The sequence below is a fragment of the Astatotilapia calliptera genome, chromosome 5 (genome assembly GCF_900246225.1).
Source record: "Astatotilapia calliptera chromosome 5, fAstCal1.2, whole genome shotgun sequence".
Lineage (NCBI taxonomy): Eukaryota > Metazoa > Chordata > Actinopteri > Cichliformes > Cichlidae > Astatotilapia > Astatotilapia calliptera.
This window is the reverse complement of record NC_039306.1, coordinates 16,705,334-16,719,852: the sequence shown is the minus strand read 5'-3', so window position 1 is coordinate 16,719,852 and position 14,519 is coordinate 16,705,334. Positions and strand designations below refer to the sequence as shown.

The 14,519-nt window shown below is 43.4% G+C and overlaps 1 protein-coding gene and 1 non-coding gene across 6 annotated transcripts; both read left to right on the top strand.

The window, feature by feature from the left end:
* Positions 1 to 2,483: 2,483 nt before the first annotated feature.
* Positions 2,484 to 13,735, top strand: brpf3a (bromodomain and PHD finger containing, 3a). 5 transcript variants are annotated; one of them, XM_026167601.1, is made up of 13 exons: positions 2,484 to 2,787; positions 6,210 to 7,733; positions 7,906 to 8,062; positions 9,867 to 9,998; positions 10,201 to 10,329; positions 10,442 to 10,754; positions 10,875 to 11,213; positions 11,441 to 11,974; positions 12,078 to 12,135; positions 12,255 to 12,337; positions 12,512 to 12,609; positions 13,072 to 13,226; positions 13,340 to 13,735. In XM_026167601.1, coding segments are annotated over exons 1-13 (3,708 nt in total). In that variant the 5' UTR covers positions 2,484 to 2,785; the 3' UTR covers positions 13,524 to 13,735. The 5 variants fall into 5 exon arrangements, with proteins under 5 accessions (XP_026023386.1, XP_026023387.1, XP_026023383.1 ...); XM_026167602.1 differs by having other exon boundaries at positions 11,420 to 11,974; positions 12,536 to 12,609; XM_026167598.1 differs by having other exon boundaries at positions 11,420 to 11,974.
* On the top strand, positions 2,793 to 2,864 carry trnae-uuc (transfer RNA glutamic acid (anticodon UUC)). Its single transcript has one exon. It is a non-coding gene; the product is annotated as a tRNA-Glu (tRNA).
* Positions 13,736 to 14,519: the final 784 nt, after the last annotated feature.

Genomic DNA, 14,519 nt, shown 5'->3' with positions numbered 1-14,519 from the left:
TTTTCCTTGCAGCTCTAAAACCAGTGTTTGACCTGTTCCCCCTCTTCAGGTTTGTATTTCTGATTGACTGCATGTTTTTTACAGTATGGTTTAATTATTAATGGAAAACCAAGAAGTTAAAGTTTCATTTACACCCAAATGAATCTGAATTCTGAAAATGTACACAGTCTTAAAACATTTATTAAAATATGAACTAAGAGGCTTCCTAGCAGCCGAACTGCAATTATTTTTTTCAGTTTTGCAGTAGGAACTGGTTACTTAATAAATACACATGATGTTAAAAATAAATAAATAAATAAAGGAATGATGCTAAACTGTCTATATGAATTTGTTCTTCTATTGAATCAGTATGTATGTGTGTTTTCAGTGGGTGTCTTGTAGCTTCAAAATGTAGAACAGACCTAAAGAAGTGAGTAAGCCAGTGATTATATAATCAATCTATCTCATCTTTCATCTTATGCAGAAAGAGTAATAAATTAAAGTAATAAAGTAAATAAATCACTGCTGATTTAAGCAGGACTGAAATATGATTGAACTACCTTTTCCTAAAAACCTGTCCCACTAAACCATCTACAGGTCACTCTTCTGTTGCAGGGCTAATGTTGTAACATTGTAGAATGTGGCACAGTGGAATCATTATGAGGATCTTCTGCCAGCTATTGGCTTAGGACTATTCTTCTTCTTTTGCATGTTTTTATTTATTTATTTGATGTGTGGACTTTAGCCACATCCACGTGGGAGGTTCCCCTCTTGTCTAGCTGCCAGCTATTTGAAGTTGAATACTGTTAGTGTGGATTTGGAGCCCTTTTCGATGAGGACAGAAAGGGGGAAACTCTGGTGTGGAGAGGGAGGAAACAAAGGTGCTGGAGATCACATGAGGAGCTGGTTGAATTAGTTGTATGGGAAAAAGCACACCTTTATTGCAAATGGTTTTACCCTGGACTGGCCGGTTCTTTTTTAGTGGAAGGAAGATCCATTTTTAAGGGAATATGTGGAGTTTTTAAGAAAAAACTGGACTGGGAACTGATGCTAGCAACTTATGTATTATGAGAGTCAAAGGAGGAAAAGCCTACTGCACAATTAGTAGGTGACCAACCTGATGGAAGCACTAAGACCAAGAGATTGAAAGTGGCATTCCCAGGACTTGATGTAGAAACTCACTCCCACCAACACAAAGCTTTTTTAAGTGGAAGGTGGGTGGAAACTCTTTTAGGAAGCTACAAAATTAACATATGATTGACTGCTTATTTCGTTGAGTGACCATCTTTTCCTGTCTATGACCAAGCTAAAAACTCAGACCATGTTCTTAGGCCATGGACTGTGGACCGGAATTGCACTCCCAGTGCAGTAGTCTGCTATGAAAAGAAAAAAATGTATTGCTTATTTCCTGTGAGTGTGAGTGTGGTGGTTTTCTCCAGAGTGCTATTAGGATTTGTTTCCTTCTTATACCGAGACAACTTTTCCCCATTTTACATAGACTAATACATAGACAACTATTCAAGCCTACAGTCTGATAAGAATCACCAATAAAACTAGCCCGATGCATGCTTTTAAGTTGTGGGAGGAAGCCAAAGTACATGGGAAAGAAAAAAAACCCCACTCAGACACACTGAAAACATACAAGCTGCCTAGACTGGATTCAAATCCAGGACCAGAAGATCAAAATTTTAGCTGTAATCATGCTTATAGAATTGGGTTTTGTCCACTCAGCTGATGGCAGCATCAATAATTTGTATGAATAAAATGAAATGTGGCATCAGAAGGAGGATGTAAGGTCAGAAAGTTTAGGGAAAGTGCCCAATCTAAGAGTGGGGTGTGAGGATTTGATGTTTAAGGGTATTTACTGAAATGAATAAAAGGGGCTAGCTGCGGGATGCTGGTAGTGAAGAGGTCCAACAAAGTAAACCAACCAAAAATTGAGATGGCATGAGGAACACCAGCAAAGAAAATGAGCAATTGGTAAAAACTGGGAAACCGATTGGGGGCACACAAAGAATTAAGAAGATGATGGCAGGGGAAACTGATGAGGATGGCAAAAAAGATCAAAAACAAAGACAGGAAGCAAATGAAGAAAAAAAATCTCACTATAGCAACTGTGATAACCAACAGAAAACAGGAAGTGGCTATAACAGAAGCACACAAATGCGCTTTAAAGGCTTTATGTTCCCCCGGAGGACACACCCATGCATACTTGATCAAGTCTCCTCTGTCCTTTCAACATGACCTTCTAGGTCAGGTCAGGTCAGAGTAGACCAGGAGGTACACATTAGAGAAATGAAAGAAGCCCATAGAGACATGCAGAAAGGGTCAGTGGGAAATAAAATGTAAAAAATAAAATAAAAATAACCCATGCAAGAGGCTTTGTGTTTTCTTTCGTGCGGATATGGTCTTGAAACTACACATGTGACAAACAAAAATCTATTCAGAGCTGCCAAACGTCAGTTTACATCTGCAGTGGGTGGAGCTCGCTCGGTTGTCATGAAGACGGTCCGTTGGGTTGCCGTTGTGTGCACAAAAAGTATCGGCGTGGCTTTAAATTAATTTAATGAAATTTCCTTCATTTAGCCAGTCATGGAGTAGTATTATTGTTATTTTTTTATTTCCCAAAGAAAGTCGGAATTTAAAATTCACAGCAGCAAGAGAATCGCTCCAAACGGGTCTAAATGAAGCAGTAACAGCTGCCAGTGACTGTCAACAAATCCACTACACCCACTGCGAAGGACTGTGGAGAAGTTTCCTCATTATTTAACCTTTTTTTTTTCATCTGCACACATCTCTGACGTGAATGTAAGTCCCATATGGTCTAGCGGTTAGGATTCCTGGTTTTCACCCAGGCGGCCCGGGTTCGACTCCCGGTATGGGAACTCCTTTTCACAGTGTTCATGCTCACGCGGTTAAAAGATCTCTACCAATGAGAAAGGCGATGGAAAAAGTTTCTCCTCGTAAACACTAAGTGTGTTGTGTTTTCTGCTCCTTTCTGTTGTTATAGAATATAATGTTGAGGCATTTTCCTGCTGTTGTTGCTGGATGTTGGAGTTTTTGGCATACTGTTGTTGGACCCCACTTTACCTACACAAGTGCTTTAATTCAATACTTAATTCCAATTCCATAGAGGTGATTCTGTTCATCTGGATATCCTTACATGGATGACTGAGCGTGCCTCAAGCCAAGTCTTCATGACATAGATTCAACAAGGTCCTGTAAACGTTCCTCAAAAGGTTTGGTCCAGATTGACATGACAACAGCAGAAGTTATCATTTCAGTATGGTTGCCAGTTGTACCGCCACGATGTGACTCTCCCATCACTTCCACCTCATCCTCCTAAAGGTGCTCTGTTGGCTCGAGGCTTGGTGACTGTGGGGGTGATTGGAGTTTGGCGAACTCATTGTCATGTTTAAGAAATCAGTAAGCAACAATATTCAGGTAGCCTTAGGCATTTAAAGGAAGAAAGCACTGTTGTGCACACAAACAAGCATAAACACCCATACCGTCAGGATAAAAGAGTAATCACAAATGAAAATAATAAATAGATAGGTAACAGTCCTGATGGTAGCAGCAATGTGTTTTCTTCACTGATCGTTTCTGCTACGAGCTCCACAAACTAACCCGCATGTTCCCCTTTGAAAATGTGGTGAAACGGGTACTGCGCTGGTCTGGAGGAGATGGGAGACAAGGCCAGAAGGCGCGCAATAAATTTCAGGTTGTTTTCCTCACCGCTTCTTTCGATGATGAGCTCTAGAACGAGTCCGATGAGTCCGCTTTAGCCCATCGACCAATCAGAAGTCGGTGCGCGTTGAATGCGAGGTGCAGCGGCGCCCTGTGATTGGCTGAGGTGGGTTTTTTCTAAAGGGGCGTATTTTTCAAGCCATCTTGACTGAATATTTAGCCTCATCCAAGGTACATTAATTTGATATCTTCAGGATTTCGGTGTCCCTAGTTTGATGACCACTATCGTTTGAAAGGTTAAAACCACACCAATGAAACCGGGTCGAGTTTGTGTGTTTAAGCGCAGTCACGGCGGAGAACGGGAGTGCTGAAGATGACGCTGTCGCTCCTGAAATTACCGGCTAGCTAAGCTAACGGCTAGCATGTCTGCCTTGATTGTAGTCTGTCAGTAGCTGACATTTAGCTTGGTGCAGTTTTTCTGTCGGGCACTCGCACTGCAGAGGACGACTGAACAAGGTAAACAACTCTGGTGTGTTTTTTAAAGGGCACTTTCAGGACTGATAGGAAAATCAGCCTTTCTGTCACACGGCATCCGTGTGTCCTGTCCGACCGAGAAACGTTATCACATCGGCAAAGAGACGGTCTTTTTTTTTTTTTTGCAGGGGTCTGGACTACAAAGCAATACCCGAAAACGTTGCACGTTTGCACTCTCGTGATCTAAAGCATTCATGCAATGTAATATGCATTCGGACTCGGTGCATACAGTGCACCTGCTCTCTGGCTGCTGTTTGCATGTATAATTGGGCTGCTAATCAACTTGCAATACAGTCGTTGTCTCTGCTGTTGTGCGCCTAAAATGGCTGACAGATGTTAGATACTCGGGTTGGTATTTAGCGCGCTTCAACCTAACTAGGCACAGCAACAAGGGGGTAGAAAAAAAACATGGTGCTAGCGTTTTATTGGTGGGCGAGACTTGTGCTCGCGTTACGGACTCCCCTTTTGACCAATGGTGAGAGAGGCGAGATGCAAGCAGTGCAAGTTACTGTAGTTGTGTTTGTGCAACATGAGTGCTTACTGTGTTATTACAGAGCACAGCACCCGAGCTGACCCCCTTTTACCCTGTAATTATTTACACAGGAATAAAAAAGAAAACACCAATAAACAGAATAAAGCAAGCTTTTAGGGCAGAATTAATTAAAAAAAAAACACGTTAATGGATACATAAAACCTATATATTCTCATTATGTCTTTATAACGTGTTTTAGGGGCTTTATTTTTCTTACTCTGGAAATGTGGTGATAAAAATATATGTAATGTGTGAATGCTGGGTGTGACCCTTAATTTACATACACAAAACCACATTAAGAGCCACAGGCATACAAAAACTACTTTACCTGGCAGAGCAGATTATTGAGTGTTGCTTTATATTGGTCGGTAAATTTTGCAAATTATTCCCGAATATCGGAAAAGTGCAATAATAATGAAAATAATAGAAAAATAAATGGGCCCCTGTCAAATTGGATTCATTGTTAGTGCACAATTGGTACAGTGCAACATCAAGTCAAATCACTTTACTGCCATTTGAACCATATACAGGTAATGCTGTACATAAATTGGTGCACCATAAATTACCTTCCACATGACCAAAATTGCAGCCAAAAATTATATGTAACGTTTTGCTCGTCTTGTAGAAATAAAATTAAACAGACAGTTTTAATGTGAAATGCTTTCATTGTTAATCCAAACAACGTGATCTCAGTGACTAAATAAGACCGAGATAGAGCATTAAAAGAATATGTATTTTGGGTAGGGGGCTTTTTAATCTTTATTTGGTAGGATAGTAGAAAGAAGACAACAAAAACTGAACCCAGGCCTCCACATTAGCCATATGCCAAAGGAGTCGCCTGCTTAACCCAGTGAGCTTAATCAGGACCAAAGATGATTTGAAATCTGTAATGGCAGAAGTGGCAGTCAACCAGTAGTTTTATTGTCTGACGCACATGCACGACTGAGGTTCATGATAGTTTCAGCTGTATCGCAGCAGGCGTTTCTACTTGCTTTTTGTACAATCTACTGTACAATATAAAGCGCCTTGAGGCGACTGTTGTTGTGATTTGGCGCTATATAAATAAAATTGAATTGAATTGAATTTTGCAGCAAAGCGTTCGGATCGTGTCTGCACTCTGGATGAATCCTTAAGGGAAGCTGTGTTGTTTTGAATTTTTGCAAATGTGTAGTAGAAAAAATGGCTATTTTGCCTTGTTAGGGTATCAAAATAGCTGCCTAAATGAGTTACCAAGGTGGCTACTGAGTGGCGAAAGTTGCTTGTAGAAGAAATTTGGTGATATGTTGTTTTTTGTTTTCACTAATCTTAATATAGGCACTCTGTTTTTCTCCCCTAAGCTTTTATATCTTCCATGCTCTCCAATGTGAATATACAGCAGCTACAGTAAATCTTTGCATATAATTTCACAAAGTACCAAATAGTGTTGACGCTGCAATTTCAATCGTTGCATTAAACATTTTTCTTCTCTATTTCTAAGGGCGCTAGTGCAAAGTCCCATGCAGAAGACGAGGAGGTGGGAATGCGAGGCAGTTGTTAGCAGACTCAGCATGGGTAGGGGTCGAGGCAGAGGGAGAGGAAGGGGCAGGGGTACATCTGGCCAGTTGCGGCCCCCCTCCCCTTACAGACTGCAGCTCTCTCCATCCAGGGAGACTTTGACATACGCTCAGGCTCAGAAAATAGTGGAAGTGGACCTAGATGGAAGACTCCATCGGATTAACATCACAGATCCTCTGCCAGTTATCACAGAGGACGAGATGATGGCCCAGGACATTGCAGAGTGCAACAGTAACAAGGAGAACAGTGAGCAGACACAGAGTAAAACCAGGACGTGGAGGAAACCCGCAAACGGCAAAAACAGGAGGAGTGGTAAAAACACATCAAACCAGAACCAGCGCTCCAGCTCTAATCAGCACACAGGATCGGCTTTTTCCTTTCAGCAGCCGGCCCTCCAAACACCTCTGCCTGAGCCGACCTTCCGCGTGCTGAGTTCGGTTTCCCCCACAGAGGCGCCTCCTCTCCCGGCAGCCTACTATCGTTACATAGAAAAATCTGGGGAGGAGCAGGACAGCGTGGCAGAGTACGACATGGACGAGGAGGACCTCGCCTGGCTGGAGATGGTGAACCAGAAGAGGGTGTCCGATGGCCATGCATCCGTATCTCCGGACACTTTTGAGCTGCTCATCGACCGCCTGGAGAGGGAGTCCATCTTGGAGTCCCGCAGCCAGGCTCTGTCCCAGAATGCTGTCGACGAGGACGCCTTCTGCTGCGTCTGCTTGGATGACGAATGTCTGAACAGTAACGTCATCCTGTTCTGTGACATCTGTAACCTGGCCGTCCACCAGGAGTGTTACGGTGTGCCCTACGTCCCCGAGGGCCAGTGGCTGTGCCGCTGCTGCCTGCAGTCCCCCTCCCGCCCTGTAGACTGTGTTCTCTGTCCCAACCGAGGAGGTGCCTTCAAACAGACAAGTGATGGGCGTTGGGCCCATGTTGTCTGTGCCATATGGATCCCAGAAGTTTGCTTTGCCAACACGGTGTTCCTTGAGCCCGTGGAGGGGGTCAGTAACATCCCTCCCGCTCGTTGGAAGCTCACCTGCTACCTGTGTAAGCAGAAAGGCAGAGGAGCCTCCATTCAGTGCCACAAAGCCAACTGTTACAGGGCTTTTCACGTCACCTGCGCCCAGAAGGCTGGCTTGTTCATGAAGATAGACCCAGTCCGGGAGACAGGTGTTAACGGCACCACCTTCTCCGTGAAGAAGACCGCTTTCTGTGAGCATCACTCTCCTGTTGGGTCTCGGCGAGACGGGTCTGGAGATGAGTCGGTGGAAGGGAGGCTCGTGGGGGGCAGGGGTAATCGGGGTCAGCGGTCTTATACTCAGAGTCCCCCCTCATCACCAAACAAGAAAGCTACCAAAGGACAAAAGAAGAAGAATTCAAAAGGGTCTGGTGGGTCACGTCGCTCCAATATTCCTGTGCTGCTGGTGCCTCAGATCCCGTCGCACAGGTGTGTCATTTGCATACTGTACAAATTTCCATAGTTTACCATTTGCTGTCTGATTTTAATCTATGTCACTGAGAGATTTTTACAGATAGCCTTATCATAATGTCACTATCCAGTGGTTATAATGTTAATACTAGTATTTTAATCTATAAACTCTCACGTTGTGTCTCAACAGGCTGAACAAGATCTGCACAGGAGCTGAAGTCCAGAGAAAGAACCAGTTCATGCAGCGGCTTCATAACTACTGGTTGCTGAAACGACAGTCGCGAAATGGGATGCCTTTAATACGGCGGCTTCATTCCCACCTACAGGCCCACAGGACTGCAGAGCAGGTGAGGAGAGACGTCATCAAATGTACCTATAACACAACAGTGACTGTTCAGTAATAACTGCACTGCAGTGGTGTGTAAATGACTGAGCACAAATGAAAATAAACAGTCTACATTTTTAGCATTCACACATGTGACTGCAAACGCAGCACCTGTGGTTTTGCCATCGCTGACCCATGTGACTGTAGTCAGATCTCTCACTTCTGTAAAGCTGGTGTCTGTACTGATAGCAGCAGAAACAATATGTGTCACGGCTGCCGAGGCGAGCCGTGTGGAGTTGGAAAAAGGACCCAAGAGCAAGCAGTGTATGAAAAGATTAGTGGAGTTTATTTACAAGGTGTCAGTGGCAGGAACAGAAAACGAATAATGAGACAAACTAACGGAAACCTAAACTGGGAAAACTAAAGAGCAACTAGAAATCCACAGGACACGGGGTGAAAGGCAGAGAGACGCAGACTGACGGAGGATACAAAAACGCAGAGAGACACAGATGAATGCAGAAAAGCGCGGACTTACATGGAGTAATACAGACGAACCGGCAACAGGCAGGAGAACACACAGGGCTTAAATACACACACACCAGTAATCAGGGGATAAGAGACAGGAGGGCAACACAGCTGGGAGAAATCAGAGCTGACGGGACAGGGGAAATGTAAACTGAACACACTCACATCAGACATGAACCTTCAGAATAAAACAGGAAATTAACAGACAGAGAACCAGACAGGACACTGAACTTGACAGGCAGACTCATGAGCAGACACAATAACACCATGGACAGACAGAGGGAACACAGAGAAGTGGGAGCAGGCAGGCAAAGAACAGAAACCTAACAAATGGCAAAATAACAACAGAATACACACTCGGAATGAACAAAAGCATAAGGAAACACAAAACACTGAGTCCTCAGACTCAGGACCATGACAATATGAATGCAGCTGAGTGTTTAAATTATATAAATGACAAAATAAAATGAAATATTTCTATTCTGCTGTCAGTGGAGGATGTAACTGGTGTCTGAGGCCTTCAGAGAGTCTGTTCAGATCAGAATCAGCCAAGTCACGGGAATAAAATCACTTCACACCTTATTCTCCATCCTCACACACTGAAATCCAACATAAGCCCAGACATCACACTTTGCAGTGGCTGATTTTGAATATGGCAAGCTTCCACAAAATCCTTCACAGTTCTGCTGCTGCTGCTGGGCAATGTGTCGAGATGGCCTGTAAAATGTTGTGAAAATGTGTCGTTAGTTATTATCAGAGATGGCAAAGATGTCCTACGCAATACACAGCTGATAAGAGATGTGTTCACAGTTGCTAAGTTGGTAAATATACTTTATTTCAACTCACGTTCTTTTGGTTTCTTTTAAACTTTTATAACAACTTTGGATGTGCAGCTTGTGTAGATCCTAGGGCTGCACAATTAATCGTTAGAAAATCGCGATTCATACTTACTTACACGCAGCGTCGAGCAACGGTGGAGACGGAATTTCAAGCAGTACAACAACAAAACGTGAGACATTTGTTGTTTTTATGTTTATTTATTGTTTTTATGTTCAGTCTCAACTGTTACAAAGTTGATGTGCAGTTAATAAGTGCAATAAATATTTATACTGGAAAAGAAAATCGTGAGAGAATCGTGATCTCAATTCTAAGCCAAAAAATCGTGATTCTCATTTTATGCAAAATCGTGCAGCCCTAGTAGATCCCCAAAACTTGATGCTGTTCATCTGGACAGAGAGAACTAAAGAGAGACAAAAAGAATAATTATGGTGTTTTTTTAAAGCTTTTTCTATCATTTTCAGAGGGAGCCTGATGAAAAGCTGAGTGCCGCGCGAGAGGAGCTGCGATACTGGCAAAAGTTGAGGCAAGACCTGGAAAGAGCGAGACTTTTGGTGGAGCTCATCCGCAAGAGGGAGCGGCTAAAGAGAGAGCAGGTGTGTTTAAAAGGAAGTCTGAGACAAGTTTATAGACCAAACATTAAATGTTTTCATTTAAGAAATCACCAGCTGATGAGGAGAAATTAACATAACAGTTCGAGGGAGCATGAATTTCTGTTCCCCGCAGCATTTGTCATTCTTTTGCACCCCGCAGAGTGACCTTGTATTCTCCCCTGTGTGATTATGTCACCACACACAGATGAAAATTCAGCAGGCTGCTCTTGAGCTGAAGTTGACTCCTGCGCTGGTGCTTCTGAGATCCACCCTGGAGCAACTACAAGAGAAGGACACAGCCAAAATCTTCTCTCAGCCCGTCAATCTGTCAGAGGTCGGTGCAGTTAGACAGCAGCCTGTTCTGAATGCACTCTTCACTCAGCAGCATGGCTACTTTGACTGTACTGTGACTCTGCTGACATTCCTTTTTTCTGTGATTCGCCGAGGTCCCAGATTACCTGGAGTTTATTACCCAACCCATGGACTTCTCCACTATGCGCACCAAACTGGAGGGACATGCCTACTGTTCCATCACTGACCTAGAAGAGGACTTCGACCTCATGATCTCGAACTGCCTCAAGTACAACTCCAAGGACACCATGTTCCACAGAGCAGCCTTACAACTGCGGGAGGTGGGAGGTGCCGTTCTCCGCCACGCCCACAGGCAGTCTCAGAGCATCGGCCTGGACCCCAGTACAGGCATGCACCTGCCAGAGGCTCCAAACAAACATGGCTTCTACAACTGTACATGGGATGATGGTGAGTTGAGCACGGGACATAGATCACATCTTTTCTTGGATGTAACCCTCAGGCTTCATTTGTTCATCTGGCTTTTTTTTTCTTTCCTCCTTCTTGTTTTTGTGGTTGTAATCTCTGTAGTTGACTCTCTGTTGGACCCAGAGAACAGACTGCACTTAACCACAGAGGAGCAACTAAAGGCCTTACTGGATAAACTGGACGTAGTCGCATCCATGCGTACCAGCGGCGGTCGCACCAAGCGCATTAGGCTGCTGCGCCGAGAGATCAACACTCTGAGGCAGAAGATGAACCAGCAGCAAAGTGCTCAGTCTGTGAATGGCATTGAGAAGGTGGATGAAGGAAAGGAAGAAGAGGGAGAGGAGGAGGAGGAAGACGAGGCGGAGAAGAAGAAGGAAAAGAAAAGGGAGAAGACAAATGTGGAGAATGGACTATTGACAGCAGTGTCAAATCCTAAAGCAGGTAATTAAGCCAGTAATTGTGCAGTTTATACATAATTACTATTACTTATTATTGTTTTTTTAATAAAATTCATAGAGTCTAATTTCTGGCTTTTTTCAGTTTTAATTTAGCAAAGTTAAATTCTCACACTGGAAAATCTGCATCCAGTGAAGATTTTAGGTGATGAATTACTTGTAAGATGAAAAAAAAAATTCTCTTTTACCCAGATGACTCTCCACCTGTGCTAGAGCTTACCTGCCCAGTATCATCACCGCTGCCAGGCGATGCTCCCCTGGAGCCCCCTATCCTGGGCATTGTAACGGGAGGACGAAGGTCACCCGGACGTTCCTACAAACGTCAGAGGTCCTCCCGGAGTGGAAGCAAAAGCCAAGGCGAAGATGAGGCTGAAGTCGGAGAAACGCCTTCTTCGGAACCAGACGCTGTTCACGAGGTCACGCCACTGGGCACGCCTCCAACACTGTCTCTGGTCGGAGTCGGTCGTCGCACGTCAGTTTTGTTTAAGAAAGCAAAAAATGGCGCGCGAATGGTGAAGAACAAGTCCCTTCCACAACAGAACGGTAAAACCTCTGAGGCTAAAAGCAACGGGTTGGATAGCACCGCCACCAGCCCGAATTCACCCAGTGTGAACAACATCACCACATTACCTCCTACCCCAAACGCCTCCCCAGCACCTCCTTCTCCCTCCTCACACCGCCTGAGGTCTAGAGGCCACAGCTCAGAAAGTGAGGCAGACAAACTCCCTCCTCCGCCCACAGAAGGAGGTAAGGACCGGATGGATCACTGCATTACAGATATTTGATTTTCTAAAGAAAACAGGGGGAAGAAAGTCTGTATTTGTCACCATGTGGTTTGTGGTGTTGCTAGGCCTGACAAATGGAAAGCACAGCTCTGCAGAACACGATGAAGACGACTCCAACCTAAGGTGAGTATGAGTAGGACAGGAAAAACTAGTGCTGAACTGAAGCATGCATGTTTTTTTCCATAAATTTGACTTGAATTTAAAAAGGTCCTTCTTGTTTTGGTTTCCACTCCTCTCTGCAGTGTCTCCCCTCCCAAACGCAGTCGGGGTAAACCTGCTTTGGCTAAAGTTCCTAGCAGCGAGAACGGAGACATCTCCGGATCTGGTGTGTATCACGAGAAGACAAAACACAGTGAAATGGCTCTGTTTTCTGTTTAGATTAGTAATTTATGAGCCTACACACATAAAAAAAATACACATTTCATTTTATTCTCAGTTTGGGCTCAGGATCTGTCATGAATACAAATTAATTGCATGTATTGGGATATCCTGTTCACAGGAAAGTCTACACTTCTGTCTTTAGATAGCGAGACTAAACTTGCACCACTGGACCTAGTCTGGGCCAAATGCAGGGGATATCCATCGTATCCGGCAATGGTGAGGATGCATTCAATCTTACACTCCATGGTCTAAATCAGGGATGTCAAACTCATTTTACATCGCGAGCTGCATACAATGCACTTTGATATTAAATGGGCCGGACCAAAAAAAACTCCTCTTTCCATCAACCTAAACAAGTTTCATTACTCATTATAAAAATGGTTGTAGATGGTGTTTACTTATTACTAAATTAAACTCTTATGTGGTGATTTTCCACTCTCCCATTTACACAAGCACTTTCTTCTATGCTGTAGTGCTTTCTGTCTAACAATCACCCACATGGCACGAAGGAGCAACCTCCTAAACTGCAGCCACCCCACATTACTTGGGTGTAGTATGATTGGAGTTTTTGTCGGGCAGTCTCCTGCCCCCTGGCCTTATGTTTGACAGCCTTGGTCTAGATAAATGTTGTTCCTGTGTTGCTAAATGTGCCGTATATGACATAATCTGCTGTTACAGATTGTTGATCCTGACATGCCCCAGGAAGGACTTCTCCACAATGGCATACCCATTCCCGTGCCTCCTCTGGAGGTGCTCAAACTTGGTGAATGGAGGCAAATGGAGGAAGACCAGAAGCTCTTCTTAGTGCTCTTTTTTGACACCAAAAGAACTTGGTGAGATTCACACAGTCAGGGATAAACTCATGTTGAATTTTAGTGTTAGTCTTTGTCACCTAAATTTAAAACGTAAAATGAAAAGAAAAAAAAATGTCCCTCTTCATTTTCAGGCAATGGCTCCCTCGTAACAAACTACTGCCGCTGGGAATGGACGACACTGTAGACAAGCTGCGGTTAATGGAAGGCAAAAAACCCAGCGTTCGCAAGTCTGTGCACACTGCTTATGACCGAGCTATGGTACATTTAAACCACGTGAGAGGAAATCTTAACTTCACACCCTCCAATTTTATATAAAATTTAAAAAATACAATTTATATAAAATTTAATTTTAAAGATTTTATCATCTTAAATAAGCTGCCAGGTTGTGTGTACAAAGCTTCTTCAATGCTCTTAAAAAATTTGGGAAAGTAAAACAAACGCTTCCCAACAGGTGTAGTATTTGAAGGTTATCTGCATAAAAAGTTTTTTTAAAACTGATTTTTGAAATGAGGAGGGGAAAAAGTGCTTTTTTGTAGATTTACTTGTTCATTTATTTGTGTACGTTTTTTTAAAATTGTTTTCCACAACCACTGTTGCTACGTGTTCATATAAAGATTTTATTTTAGGCCAAAGTGAGTCGAGACTTTCGTGAGAAAAGTGTAATTATTTAATCGTGAATGGGATTTTCTTGATTGAAAATATATTTAGATTGTATTTGCCATTGAAACGTCACTGTGTATACTGAAGTGTGAAAGTCCCACTTAACATTCACGTCATATCTGGACTTGGACAGCTATGGACACGGGTTTGTCTTCAAGAGTTCTCTATAATAACAATAATAATATCATTTGCATGTTGTTGTTTGCATGTTGCAGGTGATGTATAAGCTGCTCCTTCAGATCCTCTGTTTGTTCAGTTACTATGAGTTTTGTTCCATTAATATTCAGAGAGATAGACTGGTGCAGTGTTGCTGAAGCTGTCGGTTTATCAGTGGACCTTATTTTCCCGCCCTCTTCTACAGCCACAAGCTGCAGGTGGTGAGATCAAGATTGTGGATACAAGTGGTGGTAAAGAGCTTCCTCCGAGGGGTTTTTGGATCTCTCTTAGCAACAAGGAGAGAAGCTCCTTTATTCCAGAGGAGGTCGGAGTAGCTTCTTCATATTGAAAGGAGCCAGTTGAGGTGGTTCGGGCATCTGTCATGACGCCTCCTGGATGCCTCTTTTGTGAAATGTTTAGGCCACTTCCAACTGGAAGGAGGACCTGGACACACGAGAGAGATTAAGAATGTCTCAGGGTCTCCTTCAGAACAGC

Coding starts and splice junctions, on each gene's coding strand:
- brpf3a (XM_026167598.1), top strand. Junction 10,755..10,874: donor CAACTGTACATGGGATGATG/GTGAGTTGAGCA, acceptor TAATCTCTGTAG/TTGACTCTCTGTTGGACCCA. Junction 11,975..12,077: donor TCCTCCGCCCACAGAAGGAG/GTAAGGACCGGA, acceptor TGGTGTTGCTAG/GCCTGACAAATGGAAAGCAC.